Below are 18,615 nucleotides of genomic sequence, written 5' to 3'. Positions count from 1 at the left end.
AGAGGAACTAAAAAGCCTCTTGATGAAAGTGAAAGAGGAGAGTGAAAAAGTTGGCTTAAACTCCACATTCAGAAAACTAAAATCATGGCTTCTGGTCCCATCACTTCATGGGAAATGGATGGGGAAACAGTGGAAACAGTATCAGACTTTATTTTGGGGGGGGTCCAAAATCACTGCAGATGGTGATTGCAGCCATGAAATTAAAAGACGCTTACTCCTTGGAAGGAAAGTTATGACCAACCTAAATAGCATATTCAAAAGCAGAAACATTATTTTGCCAACTAAGGTCCATCTAGTCAAGGCTATGGTTTTTCCAGTGGTCATGTATGGATATGAGAGTTGGACTGTGAAGAAAGCTGAATGCTGAAGAATTGCTGCTTTTGAACTGTGGTGTTGGAGAAGACTCTTGAGAGTCCCTTGGACTGCAAGGAGATCCAACCAGTCCATTCTAAAGGAGATCAGTCCTGGATGTTCATTGAAAGGACTGATGCTGAAGCTGAAACACCAATACTTTGGCCACTTCATGTGAAGAGTTGACTAATTGGAAAAGACTCTGATGCTGGGAGGGATTGGGGACAGGAGGTGAAGGGGACGACAGAGGATGAGATGGCTGGATGGCATTACCGACTCGATGGACATGAGTCTGTGTAAACTCCGGGAGTTGGTGATGGACAGGGAGGCCTGGCATGCTGGGATTCATGGGGTCGCAAAGAGTCAGACACAACTGAGCAACTGAACTGAACTGAACTGATGCTTATATTAACATGTATGTATGTTTAATAGTGTATACTAATGTATTATTAACATACCCATATTTCACCTAAGTAATTCTATATCTTTTCATCTCTCTCCATATATATAAAATATCAACTAGATTAACAGATGTTCTATGATTACATATTAATATATCTATATAATAGAGTGTGTGTAAGGCAAGCAGAGATACAAAGATATGATAGCACCTAGAGTAGATTCAAAGAGACGAATTTGTTGACAAATTTTTTCAGCAATATTAAAAAGCACAAAATACCTCAAATTAAAAAAAAAATTAAACTTCTGTAGTATTTTATTGCTCTCTCAAATAGCAATTTTCCTTTAAACCCATGATTTATATCTTTATACTAAGGAAACACTAAAAACTCAAACCAAGTCACTATAAAAGTTTGAATTATAAATTTCAGTCTTTTAAACAATCCCTCATCTATTATATCAGCTCCAAAATACTCATTAGGTGCTTGATAATGGCCAATGAAAGTGTATTAAATGCCTTTTGAATGGATAAAACACAAGCTATGTGAAGAAATAAACATTACTAAGTACTTCTTTATCATAATTCAAGATCTTTTTTCCTCGGAAGCAAGATTTAAAAGTTTAGTTTGCTTGTAGATCATAGACTAACCTCACTGCAATATTCTTGAAGTTGTATTTGTTATGGGCTTGCCATAACTGGCCGTTCTACAAATAAAATTGATCACAGTATATTACCAAAGTATAATCTACACAAGAACCTCAGTGACAGCTACTATTCATCAACCCTGATGCTACTTTTGATCCTGCCACCAGCAAAATCAAAGACAAAGACAATCAAAGACACTAGCAAGATCAAAAATAACACGTGCACATGCTCAGATGCTTAGTCACGTCCGACTCTTTGCGAGCCCGTGGACTGGAGCCCTCCAGGTTCCTCTGTCCATTGGATTCTCCAGGCAAGAATACTGGAACAGATTCAGGGGAAATTAATCTAATATTTGTCTTCTAAGGATATACCTTATATTTCCTCCAAGTCTCTACGTACTATGTTCACTCTGTTATCCCTCTGAAATTCACTGTCATATATGAAATCACTGGGAATTGAACAAATGCTCAGATAAAATGTACTGTATGTTACTCCCCCAATCCAGACAATTTTCAGTGTACAATCAATGCTGTTCATTCTACCAGATTTTCTTGTTTGCCTCTGGGTGTGTCACATTCACATAATCTTTCAATTCCTGAAGATATGACAAGATCTATGATAAAATATGACTAGTGGTTTAGTTTATCTATCATAGTTTTAATTCTTGCATAAGGAAAAGAGTTGTTGTGGTTAATTCTCATGTTGTTCATAACTTCTAACTCTTTCCTGGATGTTACACACTGAGAAATTTACCAGGCAGCAGAAGCATCTGGGGATTTCAGCTTGCCTCACTGACTAAGTCACGGAAGACAAGGAGCATGCATGTGATTCTGATTTTGACTGATGGTCCTTGGTGGCTTTTAGTCAGAAAAATTAATAATATATTCCTGAAAAGGATTGCTCATACTTCAAATATGTAGAGTGAAATAATGACACAGAGAAACAGAGTTAATTTCAAAACTTCACATCTACAAAGCCTATAGATTCCAATTTCTTAAATATTGAGAAATTGGAAGAACATCCCCCACCCTCTGAAAAATCCATTTTCTTAATGGATGTGTTTCCACTACCACATAAATGTATGATGATTATTTCTGACCCACTTCTCAGATTTGACAAAGAGAAAAATAGTTGATTTGATTCATTCCCAGTAAGAGAGACCAGCGATATTCCTTTGTAGTTTGTGATAAAGAGCAAAGTCAAAACAATTGTATCTCAAGTCTAGTTTGTATTTTTAGCTATGTGACTTTGGCAATTTATTTAACCTCTACATCCCTCAGTCTTCTCATCTGTAAAATCAGTACAATAATATCTATCTCTCAGGCAATAAGGACTAACCAGGAACAAAGTCGTTTTTTGATAAATGTAGTTCCTTTCTCGAGTCTCCTAACTCAAATTCCTCTTTAAATGAGAAAACTGAAAGCTAAATTTTTAAATTTTTTTTCATATTTATTACTATCCTTTCTACATGTGTGTGAATGATTAATTTTTAGTGCTTTAAGAAATCTTATTTTTTTCCACCAGTCTTTCTCAGAAATCCTCTGAAAACAATGCTACATATTTTCTGTCGATGATGTGACAACATCAAAAAAATGTATGATGTATTTCCCTTCTATAAACATTCATCCATATTGAATGTTTACCCATGTTTATCATTGATAAAACAATGAATCATCAGTATTGACATTTATTGATAATCTTGTTTCATACCAGACCTTGTACGGGATCTTATGATGCCAGGATAACAAAGATGAGAAGCTCTCAACCTTAGTTAAGGTCCTTTGGCAGCAAAGATACTCAGTTTTCTCTGACAAAGCTTCTCTTGAAAGTTGCATGAAAAGAAACTAGATTATTTTTAAAGAGAAAAATAGCATCTTAAGTGGCATTGCCTAGAATCAAACTCTGAGAGGAGATCTACCTGCGGGAAATGTATTTAGGACTGCTCTAAAAAGTAACATCTCTTAGCAAGTAAGGAAGCAGCAGTGGGTAGATGGAGAACTGCCGCTGTAACAGGAGATTCAGGGGGAGCTTATGAGAAGCTCTGGAGCTGGGATGGCCTTGTAGAGTTATTCTGAATTGTGGCAGGCAGACAGACCCCTGAATACCCCCATTGGCCAGCCATTTGATGTGGGCTACCTGTGTTGAGTGGGCATAGCTTTGGGCAAGACAATATCCTCAAGCGGTGAGCTGAACCCAGAGATGATGTTTGTTTCGTGCTATCTGGGGCCACCACAGATACGGAAAAAAGCCATGGTGCGCCATTCAGAGGATCCTGAAAAGGCATGCTGGCCGTTCTTCATGAGGAAGGAGAAGGAGGAGGAGGAGAAGAAAGGAGAGGGAATGGGAAGGGGAGGAGAGTGGAAGGCTCTTGTTCTTTTTCTTTGTGTTTTGGCTGTGCTGGGTGTTCACTGAGGTGCACTGGCTTCTCTTGTTGAAGCACACGGACTCAGCAATTCCAGCAAGTGGGCTTAGTTATCCCTTGGCATGTGGGATCTTAGTTCCCCCATCAGGAATTGAACTCGAGTTCCCTGCGTTGGAAGGTGGATTCCTAACCACTGCACCACCAAGGAAGTCGCATTCTTGTCTTTCATTTCTTTGTTTCTCCTTCCTCTCCCTTTCCTACTCTTCTCTTCCCTCATTTCTCTCTCCCACTCCCTTCCTTCCTTCTTCCTTCATTTATTCCTGAGAAATATCATGATACTACTTATAGGAGGAGGAACACGAGGACCCAGGTGCTGAAGCAGAAATCTCAGTCAGTCGCCAGGACGAACCACCTTCCGGGTGAATGAGGCCATTTTGGACTTTTCAGCCCTTCCAGTTGCCCTCTGACCACCCCCACTCAAGTGTACTCAGGCAAGATGAAAGCAGAAGTACTTCTCGTTGTTGCTGTTCAGTCACTAAGTCATGTCAGACTCTGGATCCCAGGGACTGAAGCCTTCCAGGTTTTGCTGTCCTCCACTAATCTCCTGGAGTTTGCTCAAGTTCATGTCCATTGACTTGGTGCAGGGTACACGCATGCTCCATCCTGTCAGGCTCTGCAATCCTATGGACTGTAGCTTGCCAGACTCCTCTGTCCATTGGATTTTTCAGGTAAAAATACTGGATTGAGTTGCCATCTCATCCTCCAGGGGATATTCCCAACCAAGGGATTGAACCCGCATCTCTGTCTCCTGCACTGAGCAGGCAGAATCTTTACCAACTGCACCGCCTGGAAAGCCATTGGGTTAGTGATGCTGTCTAACCATTTTATCCTCTGCCACCCCCTTCTTCTTTGGTCTTTCCCTCTTTCTTCCACAGTTTTTCCCAGCAGCAGGCTCCTTTCCAATGAGTCAGCTCTTCGACCTCTCATTAGCACGCAGAATTATCAGAAATGACAGACTTGTTGTAAGCCACTAAGTTTTGGAATGGCCTGTTATATAGCAAAAGAGGATTGAAAAATGATCATCATGCATCTAATGTTCAACAAATGGCCACAATCAACATCATTAAAAATCCACATGCCTGCAGAACTTTGCAATGTTCTTGTGTAATAGCACCCGGAAGATATTCCGCCTCCAACTTCTTCTTTCCCCTCTCCCTCCACTCCTACCCCATGTCTCACCACCCCTGGGTCGTGGCACAATTAAATTAGTGCCAGAGTATTTGAAGTCAAGTCTTCCCTGGTGGTTCAGTGGTAAAAAAAAAAAAAAAAAAAAGTCCTGCCAGTGCAGAAGATGTGGGCTTGATTCCTGGGCTAGGAAGATCCCCTGGAGAAGGAAATGGCAACCCACTTTAGTATTCTTGCCTAGAAAATCCCAAGGACAGAGGAGCCTGTTGAGCTATAGTCCATGCGGTTGCAAAAGAGTCAGACACAACTTAGTTGACTAAAACAAGAACATTTGAGGTCTGGATCACTTTTGTCCACTTAAAGTTATACAGAAAACATATTAGATTTCAGCACTTATAGGAAATATTTTGTTGGGTAGTATTTCAACTTATTGATTAAAGTGCTTTAACAAACTGACTCTCCATTTTATCATTTCTAAGATCTTCTGTATCAATTGTTTTATTACTAATTTGCAGGTGATAGCTTATTCCCTTCATACTTGGGAGATGTCAGTTTAAAACAGTCTGCATAAAGCAGAAATAACATATGTCTTAATTTTAAAGGCTGATGTCCCTCCAGTATCTTTAGACATTTTCTTTTAAAATAGCTAACAGATAAGTTCTGCTTTTAGTCTTAGAAAGCTTGCTAATTTCCTGAATGACACTGCTATTTATAATACAATGACTTAAAGGAAAAAGAGATAAAGTAAGTTACCACACACACACACAAAAAAAACAGGGTGACAAAGTATGTTTCATAAAAAGCTGTCAAATTATTTTTAAACAGAAGAAGCTCTGACACTAATTTTCTAGCATTCTTTTAAATTGTAACTTTGTATAAGCTAATTTCTTTTGCTTAAATAACTGATTTAAAATTTTTTTTTACCCATTTCTGTACAGTCCACTTATTAGTGTCAGTATTAGGTTTCTCTTCACAGAAATCAAAAAAGTTATGCACACGACAGTAAGGACAGTTAGCAATAGTAGCAGTAGTAGTGCATCGTAGTAGGAGGAAATTAGTATTTACATCCCATTGCTTTGCACAAATATTTGAGGTCTCATTTTTTTGCCTGGCACATAGCAGATACTTAATATTTATTGAATAAATGAAAACTAGCAAAAAGCATTTTACCTCAAATGCTGACTAATAGGCTTGTGAAATTTTAGTGACTCAAGAAATACGTTCATCCTGCCTCACAAACCTTGCTGACAATGTGTCTTTTGTGACAAAATACACTTGTTGATTAAGACAATGAGTTGATGATCCTCTGCTACACGCTACCTCTTTCCTGGTATCAAATAACTCAAGTAGCATTGTTAGCTCAGAAGACATTCCATATAGTTTCCCCCAAAGGATTAGGAACTTGTGACTAATCGAAGCGAACCAGAAAGGAAATGTGGTTAGTGTTCGTAAGAGGAGGAAAAGAAAAAAAGAAAATGAAGTCGCTCAGGTGTGTCTGACTCTTTGCCACCCCATGGACCATAGCCCAGCAGGCTTCTCTGTCCATGGGATTCTCCAGGCAAGAATACTGGAGTGGGTTGCCATTTCCTTCTCTAGGGGATCTTCCCAACCCAGGGATCAAATCCAGGTATCCTGTAACTGCAGGCAGACTCTTTACCCTCTGAGCCACCAGGGAAGCACTAAAACTAAAAAGAAGAGTAAACAGCATGTGTAGTGGAGGGAAGAGATGAGAAGGACAGAAAAAGAAAGAGATTATGAATAATGCCAAAACTTTTTATGTCTTACTCTGGAAATGGTTTTGAACTTACATTTGAATACAGATAGATCTGATTTGTGAGTCAATGCAGGCACATTGATGCGTTCACGTCTCTTGACTGTACTATAGAAATATATTGTTAAGTAATTCACTGAAAACATACTTTCTTGCTACTGCTTTAACAGTTTAGATCGGATAATGAATCCTCTTAGAAGCATTATACTCTGTGTACTCCGTTGCTTTGTGTCTTATTTTTAATTCACAGTATTTGTGAATATTGCAACATTTTAATCACAATAATGGGGAAAGGTTATACAGTCATCACTCAGGAAGAACTAGAAGGAAATTTATTCCCCTTGTCCTGTTTCCTGTTGAAATTCTCTCTGTAATTCACTTCACATGGTCCTTCTTACAAGAATACTAATTTTCAGTTTAAGATTTTCCTTGAGTTTACCTGCTAGATTATGAATTTTCCTCTAGTTTACCTGCTAGACTATGAATTTTAGACTAAAAGGGGGGAAGTCATGTTAATTTAATATGTTCTACTGCTAGACTGCAAGTTATAAGAAGAAAACTATTAGGGTGGAGAAAAATAAGGAATACATAGTAAAGCAGGAGCTAAGAACTTAAACAGACATAGTCAGGAACTGATAAACAGGAAAAAGTGGCTTAAAATTTTTTTTAAAGTTGGAAAAATTATTTACATAGTCATTTTTATGATAAAAGGTAATTTGATACACTTAACATTTTAAGACTTCCTTCTAGAATTTTGAAGGTATAAATAAATAAGCAGAAAGGAAAATAGGAGGCTTAAATATTATGTAAGATTTCTACAAAGCTGTAAGAGGAAGATGACCTGTGTCTGGGGGGTCCATCCTTTCTTCCCAGCCTCCCAAATCACTTTTTTATACCACTTGCACTTGGGGTTCATGTGAAGTCTAGTTTGAGAACTGTGAATGATCAGAAAGGAAAGAGAAACTTTCCTTTAATGAGAATAGCTGATTTATTCACGAACACTATTTAGCTATGACCTACGGTACAGTGCGTTATCCTACACACTACAGGATACATGAGGCATTCAAAGAAACCTTCCACATGCCTCTGCATTCCACATGGACAGAGAAGGGTCAGTCAGTGCTCAGGAATCACACACATTCAGATTATGTAATCATTATTCTACTTGTGCGTTTTAGTTAATACTGCTGTGAATTAAAAAATAAGTAAGCCCTAATGCCCTTATGGCAGAAAGTGAAGAGGAACTCAAAAGCCTCTTGATGAAAGTGAAAGTGGAGAGTGAAAAAGTGGGCTTAAAGCTCAACATTCAGAAAACGAAGATCATAGCATCTGGTCCCATCACTTCATGGGAAATCGATGGGGAAACAGTGGAAACAGTGTCAGACTTTATTTTTTTGGGCTCCAAAATCACTGCAGATGGTGATTGCAGCCATGAAATTAAAAGATGCTTACTCCTTGGAAGAAAAGTTATGACCAATCTAGATAGCATATTCAAAAGCAGAGACAACTTTGCCAACAAAAGTCTGGCTAGTCAAGGCTATGGTTTTTCCAGTGGTCATGTATGGATGTGAGAGTTGGACTGTGAAGAAGGCTGAGCGCCAAAGAATTGATGCTTTTGAACTGTGGTGTTGGAGAAGACTCTTGAGAGTCCCTTGGACTGCAAGGAGATCCAACCAGTTCATTCTGAAGGAGATCAGCCCTGGGATTTCTTTGGAAGGAATGATGCTAAGGCTGAAATTCCAGTACTTTGGCCACCTCATGCAAAGAGTTGACTCATTGGAAAAGACTCTGATGCTGGGTGGGAGTGGGGGCAGGAGGAGAAGGGGATGACAGAGGATGAGATGGCTGGATGGCGTCACTGACTCGATGGACGTGAGTCTGAGTGAATGCCAGGAGTTGGTGGTGTGCTGCAATTCATGGGGTCACAAAGAGTCGGACACAACTGAGCGACTGAAATGACTGAATGCCCAAAGTATATTAAAAGCAGAGGTAGTAAAATAACCCCTTAACTGATACCCTTTCCTTAATTTTTAGGAAGGGCTGTATTTTCTGGGAGTGAAAGTGAAAGTCATTCAGTCATGTCCGACTGTCTGTAACCCTATGGACTACACAGTCCATGGAATTCTCCAGGTCAGAATACTGAAGTGGGTAGCCATTCCCTTTTCCAGGGGATCTTCCCAACCCAGGAATTGAAGCAGGGTCTCCTTTATTGCAGTCAAATTCTTAACTAGCTGAGTTACCAGAGAAGCCCAAGTTTTCTGGGGGTGTCTCTGTTAATCACCTCTTGGAGCTAGATATAGTGCTGTCCCCCAGAATGCTGGAGGACAGGTAAGAGGAAAGGTGAAGGGAAGGGTTCCTGGCTAACGTTTCCATATCTCGAAGACAGTTTTAGGTTGTAACCATAGATTTATATGTTCATTTTTGTAAAGTACCTACCTATGTTTATTGTGGACAAGGTTCATTATTTTGCAACATCTAAGATTTTTAGATATCCTGAGGTGACAGTGTATGATAAAAAGTAGAGCTAATGAATTAATCAATTTGTAAATATCTTTGTTTCTTACCTGGAGAATTACCATGGACAGAGGAGCCTGGCGGGCTGCAATCCATGGGGTCACAGTCAGACACAACTCAGCGACTAAACAAAATATATATGTGTATATATATATATATATATATTTATATATATTATTTATATGATGCATATAATGTATAATTATATATATATAATGTATATTATATATACATATATATAGCTCAGCTGATAAAGAATCGCCTGCAATGCAGGAGACCTGGGTTCGATCCCTGGGTTGGGAAGATCCCCTGAAGGAGGGAATGGCTTCCCACGCCAGTATTTTGGCCTGAAGAATTTCATGGACTGTATAGTTCATGGGATCACAAAGAGTTGGATATGACTGAGCAACTTTCACTTCAAATATATATATATACACACACATGCTAAGTTGCTTTAGTCACGTTGGACTCTGTTGGACCCCATGGACTCTAGCCCGCCAGGCTCCTCTGCCCATGGTGAATCTCCAGGCAAGAATACTGGAGTGAGTTGCCATGTCCTTCTCCAGGGGATCTTCCCAACCCAGGGATTGAACCCCTGTCTGTGTCTCCTGCATTGGCAGGCAGATTCTTTACCACTAGTACCACCTGGAAAAGTGAAAAGTGAAAGTGAAGTCGCTCAGTAGTGTCCGACTCTTTGCGACCCCACGAACTGCAGCCTACCATGCTCCTCCGTCCATGGGATTTTCCAGGCAAGAGTACTGGAGTGGGTTGCCATTTCCTTCTCCAGAGGATCTTCCTGACCCAGGGATCGAACCTGGGTCTCCCGCACTGTAGGTAGATGCTTTACCGTCTCAGCCACCTGGAAAGCCCATGTATATATATATATATATATTTGGCATGTCATGAGGCATGCAGGATCTTCCTTGACCATGGATTGAACTCTTGGCCCCTACATTTGGAGAGCAGAATCTTAACCTCTGGGCCACCAGGGAAGTCCAAATATATTTGCTATAATTGATAAAAATAAATCATCTTAGATATGGAATTGTTAAACCATCTCTAAGAAATGTACGTAGGGACTTGTTCATTAGGTTGGCAGCAGATGAGCAGAAGGAAGTATAAAAGGAGGGATGTATATGGATGTGTCATACTTGTATTTAGATGATAACCGCTGATGCGTGTACATCTCTAGGCTGTATCACAGGAACATTTTGTTAAGAAATTCAATGGAAACATACTTCCTCGCTAATACTTTAATAGTTTAGCGTGGATAATGAATCCTCTTAGAAGCATTATACTTCGTGTACTCTGTTGCTCTGTGTCCCATTTTTAATTGAGCACTAAGGGAATGTAGTATTTTAATCATAACTCTACCAATATCTTTATCTAGTCCATGGGGTCGCTAAGAGTCGGACACGACTGAGAGACTTCACTTTCACTTTTCACTTCCATGCATTGGAGAAGGAAATGGCAACGCACTCCAGTGTTCTTGCCTGGAGAATCCCAGGAACGGGAGGAGCCTGGTGGGCTGCCGTCTATGGGGTCGCACAGAGTCGAACACGACTGAAGCGACTTAGCAGCAGCAGCAGCAGCAGAGAGCTGTTGCTATTTTTGTCTCTTATGAAATATTTATTGCTAAAGCAGGATTGCATTTTTTTCCCGCACTGAGTTGGTATAGTATATTCTTGGTTATCAAAATACTCATATAGCTGTGGGATAGTGAAATGGTAAGTATTCATGATGTGTGAGAAAGCATGATACATAACTGCATGATCTTATTTACATAAAAATGGATGCTTAGTACCAAGCGGTAAGCTGCTTGTGATTACGGATGACTGTTTTCTATTTCTTGTGTTTTTCAGTTGCCTATTATGTACATGTTAACGTTTAAGAAATGTATGGCCCTAACAGAAGCAGAAGATATTAAGAAGAGGTGGCAATAATACACAGAAGAACTATACAAAAAAGACCTTCATGACCCAGATAACCACAATGATGTGATCACTCATCTAGAGCCAGACATCCTGGAATGCAAAGCCAAGTGGGCCTTAGGAAAGATCACTATGAACAAAGCCAGTTGTGGGTGATGGAATTACAGTTGAGTTATTTCAAATCCTAAAAAATGATGCTGTGAAAGTGCTGCACTCAATATGCCAGCAAATTTAGAAAACTCAGCAGTGGCCACAGAACTAGAAAGTCAATTTTCTTCCCAATCCCAAAGAAAGGCAATGCCAGAGAATGCTCAAACTACCACACAATTGCACTCATCTCACACACTAGCAAAGTAATACTCAAAGTTCTTCAAGCCAGGCTTCAACAGTACATGAACTGTGAACTTCCAGATGTTCAAGCTGGATTTAGAAAAGGCAAAGGAACCAGAGATCAAATTGCCAGCATCTGTTGGATCATTGAAACAGCAAGAGAGTTCCAGAAAAACATTTACCTCTGCTTCATTGACTACTCCAAAGACTTTGATTGTGTGGATCATAACAAACTGTAGAAAATTCTTAGAGATGGGAATACCAGACCACCTGACCTGCCTCCTGAGAAATCTATATGCAGGTCAAGAAGCAACAGTTAGAACTGGACATGAAACAACAGACTGGTTCCAAAACAGGAAAGGAGTACATCAAGGCTGTATGTCACCCTGCTTATTTAACTTATATGCAGAGTACATCATGAGAAATGCTGGACTGGATGAAGCCCAAGCTGGAGTAAAGACTGGCGGGAGAAATATCAATAACCTCAAATATGCAGATGACACCACCCTTATGGCAGCAAGAGAAGAACTAAAGAGCCTCTTGATGAAAGTGAAAGAGGAGAGTAAAAAAGCTGGCTTAAAACTCAACATTCAAAAAATGAAAATCATGGCATCTGGTCCCATCACTTCATGGCAAATAGATGGGGAAAGAATGGAAACAGTGGCTGACTTTATTTTGGGGGGCTCCAAAATCACTGCAGACAGTGGCATGGCCTGCAGCCATGAAATTAAAAGACGCTTGCTCCTTGGAAGAAAAGTTATGACCAACCTAAACAGCATATTAAAAAGCAGAGACATTACTTTGCCAACAAAGGTCCATCTAGTCAAACCTATGGTTTTTCCAGTATTCATGTGTGGATGTGAGAGTTGGACCATAAAGAAAGTTCAGAGCCAAAAATTGATGCTTTTGAACTGTGGTGTTGGAGAAGACTCTTGAGAGTCCCTTGGACAGCAAGGAGAGCCAATCAGTCTATCCTAAAGGAAATCAGTCCTGAATATTCACTGGAAGGACTGATGCTGAAGCTGAAGGTCCAATACTTTGGCCACCTGATGCAAAGAACTGACTCAGTGGAAAAGACCCTGATGCTGGGAGGAGAAGGGGACGACAGAGGATGAGATGGTTGGATAGCATCACCAACCGAATGGACATGAGTTTGAGTAAGCTCTGGGAGTTGGTGATGGACAGGGAGGCCTTGCGTGCTACAATCTATGGGGTCGAAAAGAGTCAGGCACAACTGAGCAACTGAACTGAACTGAAATTTTAAGAAATGTCATTTTTTAAAACCTTAAAAAAAAAAACAACAAACAAACCCAAAACCAAGTGTATAGTCCTGTTGAGGAAGCAATCTTATAGATGAGTCAGAGATCCAGATGACAGCGTACACCAGCCAGTATATGATGTGTGGGCCCCCTCCTGTACATCTGCCAGGCTTTGTCCATATCACGTGGGGTTTGAGATCAAGATCCTTAATTAGAGTCTGAGACTTTAATAAAGATCTTACTGCAATCCATAAGTGCAAAACCAGAAACACCTACAAGGTTGCCAGTAGGACAGAGGGTGGATGACAATTGCTTATCTATAGAACATTATGCAGACATTGAAAAGAATGGATAAAAATGACATTGAGGTAACATGAAAGGATGATGAAGACATAATTTTATAGAACAAAAGCTGTATAACTCCAACTGTATAAAAAATGATCTATGTCTATCTCTCTATATGTATATCTTTATGTATTATATATGTGGATCTATGTATATGTGTATATATATAAATGTAGATAGAATAGAAAACTAATGCCAAATTTTTACCAATGGTTACCACTGGAGACCCAGAATGTGGAGCAATGATGAAGAGGAACTTGTATATTTTATCTACAGTTTATAAATCTTTTACAGTGAATTGTATCATACATTTCTCTGTTAGATTAAGTGGACTCAGATGATAGAAAAAAGTAAGAAGTTTATTTTATAATACAAGGGAGGATGAGTTTGCTTCTAGTTTCTGGATGAAATTATAAAAGATAATACATTTGGAAGACAGAAAGGATCCATAAACTAATACATAAAGTTGTTTTGATAATAATTGGCTCCTGTTTTATCCACATACTCCTAATGAATCCCAGCACTTATCAACAACCAAGATAGTAACCTCTGCTTTCCTTGGCAACTGGAAAGGGAAGATAATTCTCTTTTCCAAGGGCCACATTTTTATCCTTTCAGATACACCTAAAATGTCTACAAGGCCTCTAAATTGCATTATAGGAAAGGCAGGGCATATTACATAATTATTCAGAGAAAATATATGTAATATTTCAGTCTAGTTCTTGCCTAAATATGTGTAAGGGAGGTGGATATTGAGAAAGGGGGGTGAGCATGTGCAGGGATGCAGCAAATGAAATTTAGCAGGAATTTGACTTGCCTGGCATTTATCTGTGTTGGGCACAACTTGACCACTCTTACACTTGTGTTACCACACACCCTCACTTCCCCTATCCCTATCCTTTTTCTCCTTACTGGCCTTGAGGCAGGGTGTATAAAAGACATCAGGCAACTGTGAAAACCACTTAGCTGTAGACTCCTGAGCAGAAGTTCACCCTCCTGGGAACAACTCTAACACAAGTCTTTTCCACCATGAGCCTCAGACCTGACGCCACCTCCTCATATACCGTGCCCAGCCCGCTTCCTGTCCTACAGGTGTTGCTGCTGATGTCACTGCTCCTGGTGATGCTGGTTCCCTCCACCAATGGAAAACGTAAGAGAAACTTTAGGGAGAGGTGAATAGTAGACTCTCTGCTTCTCCTAACCTGAGGCTGCTTCTGCTGCAGCTGTGTCTGGGGGAGGGACTGCCTTAGTGCCCCTGGGACTAGAGAAGGGCACTATATGAATAATTACAAATGGAGATGCTGCACTCTGTGGGCACTTGACCTGTGCCAAGAATTCTGCTCGGTGCTTTAGTAAAGGTTGACAGGTCGATCATATTCACAATGGCCTTTCGAAGGAGGTACTCATCAATATATAAGATCTAGGAGATAATTATGACCACTAATAGAATCATATCTTCTAAAAAAAAAAAAATCGTATCTTCTGCCCTAGTTAGCAGTAAAGAGAGATTTCTACATATTGAACTTCGCTGCTTGTGTGTGAAGACCATCTCTGGCATTCATTCCAGTAACATCCAAAGTTTGGAGGTCAACAGGGCAGGACCCCACTGCAACAAAGTCGAAGTAATGTAAGTCTCTGCTTCTCTAGTATTGCCTCCCTAAGGAAGCCCTCCATCCTCCTCCCTACCACCACTGCTGGATCCCTTCTGATGATGGCCAGGATGCTCACAGATAACTCTACTCTCTCTTGCAGAGCCGAGTTGAAGAATGGGAAGAAAATCTGCCTGAATCCGGAAGGCCCCCAAATCAAGAAAATAGTCCAGAAAATATTGGAAGATGGTGGGTTAGCTGCTTAATCTTTTTCACTTTCTGTCAAACCTTTTTATCTCCCAAGAAGAACGGAAGTTGAAATCTTGGCTTTCTAGAGTTCTTATTTATCCAGGATACCTAGTCATACTGTATTAAACTTTGGATATGTTTTCCATTCTGTCTCAAAAAGTTACAATTTGCTCTGAGATGGCTGGTTAATAGATGACAGGGAGAAGATAAAATTAAGCATGGCTAGGGTGTAAGACAGTCTCAAGGATGTATTGTATAACAGGAGGAATATAACCAATATTTTGTAATAACTCTAAATGGAAAGTAACCTTTTAAAATAGTATAAACATTTTAAAAATTAATAAAAAGGAAAGTAACCAAGGCTTGTTTCAAAATACAATATATGTTTTACTTCCTAACTCTTGGCTAAATGTGGTAATGTGTTTTGCATTTCTTTCTTTAAAAGTTTCTTTCCAAAACCATTTGTCTTAACTTATTGTGCTCCACTGTACTGATAGACTGGACATGACCATGATGATTCCGTAACAGTCAGTGATATTAGAAACCACACAGAGCCCAGCATGGAGCACTTGCTGAATAAATGTTTATTAATACATTTAGATATTTAATAGATTTTTCATTGTGTTAGTCCTAGGATGTCTTGTTTCAAAACATTAGCTGAAAGATTTTTCCAGTGTTTACTTTAGCCTTCAAATCCTAACAATAATAAAATTGTAGAATGTGAGTTTTGTGAGCAGTGGTTATTTACTTTAAAGTAGACACATTTAATACCAGTAGAGCAAACAATATGTGATGACATATGATATCATATATATCTTCAGTGATACAATATTTTCAATAATAACAGCAGATTCTCCTTGGTATTGAATGTTTTATCCCAACATGTTTGTACATTTTTGTTTACTTAATATCTACATGGTTACATTTTCTGTATTAGAATCAGCCTTGCAAATAAGGACAAGAGAGGATTTAAACTTTACCAGACTATAATTATTATTTTATAATCAACAGAATTTCTTTCACTCTAATCCCTTAAAATATACTATTCTTACAGAAATATTAACATAAAATCAAACTTATTATTGCTTTGTTGTCTTATATTATTACTTTTAACAGAATTGTTAGGGGGAAAAGACATCTTTTTTAAAAACTTTGGTATTTAACAATATGAACAACAAAATTCACTAGTTTATGATTTGTGCTGTTTTTAATGTACTATAGTAATAGCAAAACTTTATTAACAACTATTAATATTATAATATTAATAACAATATTAATATGCCAGATAAAATAATTGTTTTGCATGCATTATAATTAAATAATTGTAAAGAATTAAATAATTCTTACAAGATAGCTATGATGTGGTTAAGAGCACATCCTCTAAAGACAGAATAATGGGGTAACTTAGTCCATCACTTACTAGCTGTGTAACTTTGGTCAGATTGCATAAACTCTCCGTGCCTTGTTTCTTCATTTCTAAAATGGCATAATAATATTGCTTATCTCATGGAGTTGATGTGAAAATTAAGAGCTAATAAATTCAAAGTGCTGAAAATAATCCATGTCACACAATAATCCATAGGCCAATGTTAGTATTTATTATTATTATAATTAGCATCCCCAGTGCTACAGGGAGAAGGCAAAGGCAACCCACTCCAGTACTCCTGCCTGGAAAATCCCATGGATGGAGGAGCCTGGTAGGTTGCAGTCCATGGGGTCTCTAAGAGTCGGACACAACTGAGCGACTTCACTTTCATTTTTCACTTTCATGCATTGGCGAAGGAAATGGCGACCCACTCCAGTGTTCTTGCCTGGAGAATCCCAGGAATGGGGCAGCCTGGTGGGCTGCCATCTATGTGGTCGCACAGAGTCGGACACGACTGAAGCGACTTAGCAGCAGCAGCAGCAGTGCTACAGAGAAGAAAATCGAAGTTCAAAGAAATTAGGAAATTTGCCTCAGAATCTAATAACTAAATAGGTGACAGAGGGGCGATTTGAAACTGTGCTATTAACCACAACATCTTAACACTTTGCTTGATTTTTCTTTCTCTAATGAAGAGATTATATTATGTTTCACATAATGGTATTGACACAGAAAATAAGACTTGATACATAAATAGCATACTAAACATCCTATGATTATTATAGAAGACATCAGCTCATCTACCCCAACCTGCACATGGAGTTTAGGGAGCACCCATGTATGAAGCATTTAGTTCACAGTCTATGCATTATTAGGTTTCTTTTTATTATGTTCTCATCATTATAGATTTAATGCCTTAAATGTTTTGTGTACAAAATAAACACATTTATTAAATAATAGTTAACAAATAATACACATAAATAAACATTTAATAAATAAAGCACTCACAGTCATCAGTTTTTCACCAATAATTTAAAATAGCTCAGCAACTCATTCATTTCTCTAGGATCTCCTACTGAAATCCAGGAGGGCCACCTTCTGGGACATGACACAGTTTTTACACTATGCTAATACCTCTTCATTGTGCATATGTCTTTTATTTTTGTGTGCACATATTGAATTATTCTATTTAGATGCAGAGAAAGAATGAGTTAACTGCCATTACTCCCTTAGTTTCTTTACACTGCACATATTGAAACCTGGGGGTCAGATTGTACAAATCCAGTATGTTGCCCATCCGTATGCTAAACCACTCTTCTATCCATTCTCTCTGTGCTAACCCAAATGGGATCTCAAGTTTCAGTTCCATAAATACATATGACTTACACCACATGCTGTACTAGCCATTGTGAAGATGCTGGGTATTCAAAGACCTATAAGTTATGGAGAATTGTCCTTGAAGAGATAACTGTCTGGTGGGAGATGCAGACAGGCTGACAAATCATTACAACCACACGTTCGTATAGAGGCATGCTCCTACTGCACAAAGAAATGGCACTTGAATATGTCAAAGCCTCATCATTATCGTTTTCAACATTCATCATCTTCACTAATGCAGTGCTTTATATTGAGTCCCTACCAGGGAGCTGGAGAAGAGAAAGGCAACCCACTCTAGTATGCCTGCCTGGAGAATCCCATGGACAGAGGAGCCTGGTGGGCTATAGTCCAGGGGGGTCTCAAAGAATTTGACATGACGGAGCAAAAAACACTTCACTTTTCCTTTTAACAGGGAGTTAGAATAGTGATAGACAATACTATCTCACAGCTCATGGAACTTTTCATCTAGGAAGAGAAACCATTTTAAACACATTTAAATATATATGCATGTCTTGTGTGAGTATCATGTGTGTGTGTTTATACGAGCTGTGACAAACAGGAGAAGCAGTGGGTGCTACATGACAACAAAAGGGAACATGAGTTGCTTAGCTGTCAGGGAAGATCCCTCTGGGGAGGTAATATTTCAGCTGACATTAGAAATATGAGTAGAACTTAGCTAGATGAAAGGACAGGTGGTGAGAGAGTAAGAGAAAGCACATTTCAGGTCTAGGAATTCAAGCGCACATCCCTGCAGAGGTCAGGTCCTGCTGAGCCTTAAGAGGTCAGCTTGGTCCATGCAGTGGGCTTCCAAGGCCGTTCACCACAGTTAATCAGTATGACAGAGAGCCTCTGGCTTTGAGATGAGGGTGTGTTTTTCTCTAATCAAAACCAAAGTCATTCTTTCTAAGGGAAGGGAAGATGGTCTTGAGGCAGGAGATAGAAAA

General features: G+C 39.1%; 1 protein-coding gene across 1 annotated transcript; it reads left to right on the top strand.

Annotated features, from left to right (window-relative positions):
• Window positions 1-13,991: 13,991 nt before the first annotated feature.
• On the top strand, window positions 13,992-15,290 carry PPBP (pro-platelet basic protein). Its single transcript, XM_086407355.1, has 3 exons — window positions 13,992-14,243; window positions 14,585-14,720; window positions 14,846-15,290. Exons 1-3 carry the CDS (start codon window positions 14,123-14,125, stop codon window positions 14,946-14,948), a joined length of 360 nt encoding a protein of 119 aa, XP_086263481.1. The 5' UTR covers window positions 13,992-14,122; the 3' UTR covers window positions 14,949-15,290.
• Window positions 15,291-18,615: the final 3,325 nt, after the last annotated feature.

The sequence above is a fragment of the Bos grunniens genome, chromosome 6, assembly GCF_055505025.1.
Source record: "Bos grunniens cultivar Pamir isolate PY7600 chromosome 6, Bosgru_T2T1.0, whole genome shotgun sequence".
Taxonomy (NCBI): Eukaryota; Metazoa; Chordata; class Mammalia; order Artiodactyla; family Bovidae; genus Bos; species Bos grunniens.
Note: the sequence above shows the minus strand (reverse complement) of the source record. Positions and strands in the feature narration are given on the sequence as shown.

What these genes read in the sequence shown, in the direction of transcription:
- PPBP (XM_086407355.1), top strand. Translation starts at nt 14,123, where the DNA reads ATGAGCCTCAGACCTGACGCCACCTCCTCATATACCGTGCCCAGCCCG. An exon ending in TCCCTCCACCAATGGAAAAC is followed by an intron (nt 14,244 to 14,584) that starts GTAAGAGAAACT and finishes CTTCTGCCCTAG; the next exon opens with TTAGCAGTAAAGAGAGATTT. An exon ending in TGCAACAAAGTCGAAGTAAT is followed by an intron (nt 14,721 to 14,845) that starts GTAAGTCTCTGC and finishes TCTCTCTTGCAG; the next exon opens with AGCCGAGTTGAAGAATGGGA.